The sequence below is a fragment of the Atta colombica genome, unplaced genomic scaffold (genome assembly GCF_001594045.1).
Source record: "Atta colombica isolate Treedump-2 unplaced genomic scaffold, Acol1.0 scaffold105, whole genome shotgun sequence".
In the NCBI taxonomy this organism is placed as follows: Eukaryota; Metazoa; Arthropoda; class Insecta; order Hymenoptera; family Formicidae; genus Atta; species Atta colombica.
Window position 1 is genome coordinate 4,674,710 of NW_017259190.1, and position 2,993 is coordinate 4,677,702.

Here is a 2,993-nt window from a genome sequence, read left to right on the forward strand (position 1 = left end):
AATTTGATTTAACCGTGACTGCTTATCAGGATATTGGCTGTGGGAAGCGAGAAGTACTGCTGTATATCCTCCATTATTCGGGCCTGGGATGCAATTCTTAATGAGAGTAGGTCTTCAGCGAAACTTGCCGCTTGTACCGATCAACTTTCCCAGTTGCGGCAATAATAAGGGCATAGATTTGATTTTTGAGAGCTGAATAGCTTTAGAGTATCTTTAGTGTGCGTGCGTGCGTGCGTGCGTGTAAATATTTATATATACTATATAATAATATGTTTATGCAACAATATACATATATGGCACAATATATAGTTAGATATTGTTGAGTCATAATAGTCATTATTATACAGAATAATGTACCCTATTTATTATGCATAGAATAATGTCGAGTTATTATCAATTTTTATCAATCGACGCAAGTGTTTTATTATAATTATCATTTTGCTCTGCGCACATGTTAATCTAGGTAGTAAAAAGGAGTTTATAATAAAATTTTCCAAAGTTTTGAGCCTTTATTTGTATCATCTTTAGTACAGTCTTAAGGTATTATAAGCCAATCAGAGCTCCGTATATTAGTATTAAGACATTATTTAAGACGATCTTAAAATAAGAACCGATTATGAATATCGCCATAGACACATAATGATGCGTATGCCTTAATCCTGGATTCGCATTTTCGAATCTGTAAAAGAAAAAAAATTTAATAATAAATTAGCGAAATATTTATTAATATGGAAGTTATAGGCTCTTATTATTAAAATAAAAAATAATTAATAAAATCATGGCATGATTACTCGGATGAAATATTTATATTAATATCTTAAATTTTTATTAATTGTCGGTAATGTCACAATTCTTCAATTATCCCCGGAATCCAAAAATTTGTCCAGGATCGATAATCTTTAATAGTATCTCATTGGTGTCTGAATCGAAATGCCAACAACTTTCGTATTGGCTATTTTCCACCATTTAAGATCTGTAGTCCAATAGGCGCTTAGTATTAATGGTATATAGTACGGTAAGTAAGTCGAAAATGGAGGACTTTGTGCACTACTTTGATATGTATCTAGAGCTTTAATTCACTGTGCTGTACCATTGGTTTGTTTTCTGTTCCTGCTACATTGCACTAGCACGTTTTTTCTCACTTTCAACAAATATCAAATATATATCTATCTCACTTCAAATTCTAAAAGTACTAGTAATAGTACTTCAGCCACTGAAAACAAACCTCATCTGTGTCTCTTTTTGGAAACAGTTAGAAAACTCTCAATACGTTTCTGTGAGAAAACCTAATTTTTAAGTTTGAAATTATTTTGAATTATTCGATGGCTGAGGACAAAAGTGTGCTGTTTGTAAGAGGAAATGGAAATGTACGTAGATCCTTTACTTAATTCGATTATTTTTATCGTCACTTACGTTTAACCCTTCTCAATTTTTGCATTTTGTTTTCTCATTTTTCACGTGAATATATTCTGAATATTCCTTTAATTTTAATAAACGTCAAAGATGTAATATACAAAAATACATTCGAAAAGTATACAAGGATGAAAAAATTTCTTGATTTTAAGAAAACTATTGTTGTTAATAGAATTCTTGGTTGTTAAAATTTTTAATTATATAGAAGTAGGATACAGAAATTATAATAATAAGAATTTAGATGTAAGATAATAAAAATAAACATATATCAAAATTATGTAAAATACTAACAATTTGTAGAATGGTGGGAATGAAGATATCTGGGATGATACTGCATTAATACAAGCATATGATAGAGCTGTAAATTTGGCCAAGGAAGAAGTAGCGAAACGTATTGCTATGGACATGCAGACTCAGCAAACAAAACACAAGTCAAATTTAAAACATTTAAATCATATTAGAAAACCTTTAAAGGTATGTTATATTTATATATCAAAAATATATTCAAATCAAAAACTAAATAATTTTAGACTCTTTAAACTTAAAGTTAATTACATTAATGGAACGGACACATAAAAATCAAGCTCGGTAGAATGCAAAAATCATTTATTCTAGACGTTCTTCTATAAATTGGCAGATGTTCTTCTTATAATTCACAAACATTTCGGCTTTCTTCCGAATCATCATCAATTCTGCTTTACTTTCACAACTCCCTTATGGGGAAGTATTGAATGAATATGAATATCGCTCATGCTGGTTGCCAAAAATATATTTATGTATCAGAAATATTTTTGGTATTCTTGCTGTATTGTAGAAATGGACAGTTGGTGCTCCTTGCCGTGCTGTATACTCTGTAGATGGGGAAATATACGAAGCTATTATATCAAAAATTTATCCAAATTCTGGCATGTGTACAGTGAAGTTTGTTGGTAACTATTTTATATTCACATATATTTATTATATATAATATTTTATATGTTCTTGTATCATAATTATATACAATATTAAATAATATTTGGTAATTAGTGTATATAATCAATATATACATTAATATATATTAATGACTAAGACAAATTAGGTATACGAAGTTGCTTGCATGCATATACTTACGTAAAATAAGTAATGATATTTAAAAAGTACTTATAATTAGAATAAGTTAATTAAAACAATTTTTAGTGGGATAATTTTTATAGCAATTATTTTTATATTATTTGCAGGCTATCAGAATACAGAAAAAGTGGAGATAAATTCTCTTTTGGAATCTGAAGGATTACAAAGTCAAATTGCTCAACAAAAGGATGCATTAGCACAAAAGGCTGATGAAGAAATCATAGATTCTGATACATCCACCCATTTTAATCTACAGGATTCCAAACAAATTAATAGCGAAAAAATGGATTGTGATACAGAGAATCCTAGATCATTTAAACATAATACTATACCTGGACTTGAATATTTTAATCCAGCGATAGATGCAATGCCACCCGCACCACCCTTACCACCATTAATGACCAAGTAAGAATAGTAATTTAAAGATTCAAGAATTCTTTCATTGTCATAACTATGAAATTGCCATATAT

At 29.3% G+C, this 2,993-nt stretch overlaps 2 protein-coding genes across 2 annotated transcripts in view; both read left to right on the forward strand.

The window, feature by feature from the left end:
- The window catches only part of LOC108688903 (laccase-4), a 12,325-nt gene extending 12,129 nt beyond the window's left edge, over window positions 1–196 (forward strand). The window contains exon 10 of the mRNA XM_018195446.1: window positions 30–196. Coding sequence (XP_018050935.1) covers window positions 30–196 — 167 coding nt within the window. The remainder of the gene's footprint in view (window positions 1–29) is intronic.
- A 1,024-nt stretch (window positions 197–1,220) lies between these two features.
- LOC108689746 (survival motor neuron protein) overlaps window positions 1,221–2,993 on the forward strand; it is a 2,317-nt gene continuing 544 nt past the window's right edge. The window contains exons 1-4 of the mRNA XM_018196673.1: window positions 1,221–1,367; window positions 1,714–1,887; window positions 2,228–2,342; window positions 2,631–2,928. Of these exons, the coding sequence (XP_018052162.1) occupies window positions 1,323–1,367; window positions 1,714–1,887; window positions 2,228–2,342; window positions 2,631–2,928 (632 nt within the window). The 5' untranslated portion in view covers window positions 1,221–1,322. The remainder of the gene's footprint in view (window positions 1,368–1,713; window positions 1,888–2,227; window positions 2,343–2,630; window positions 2,929–2,993) is intronic.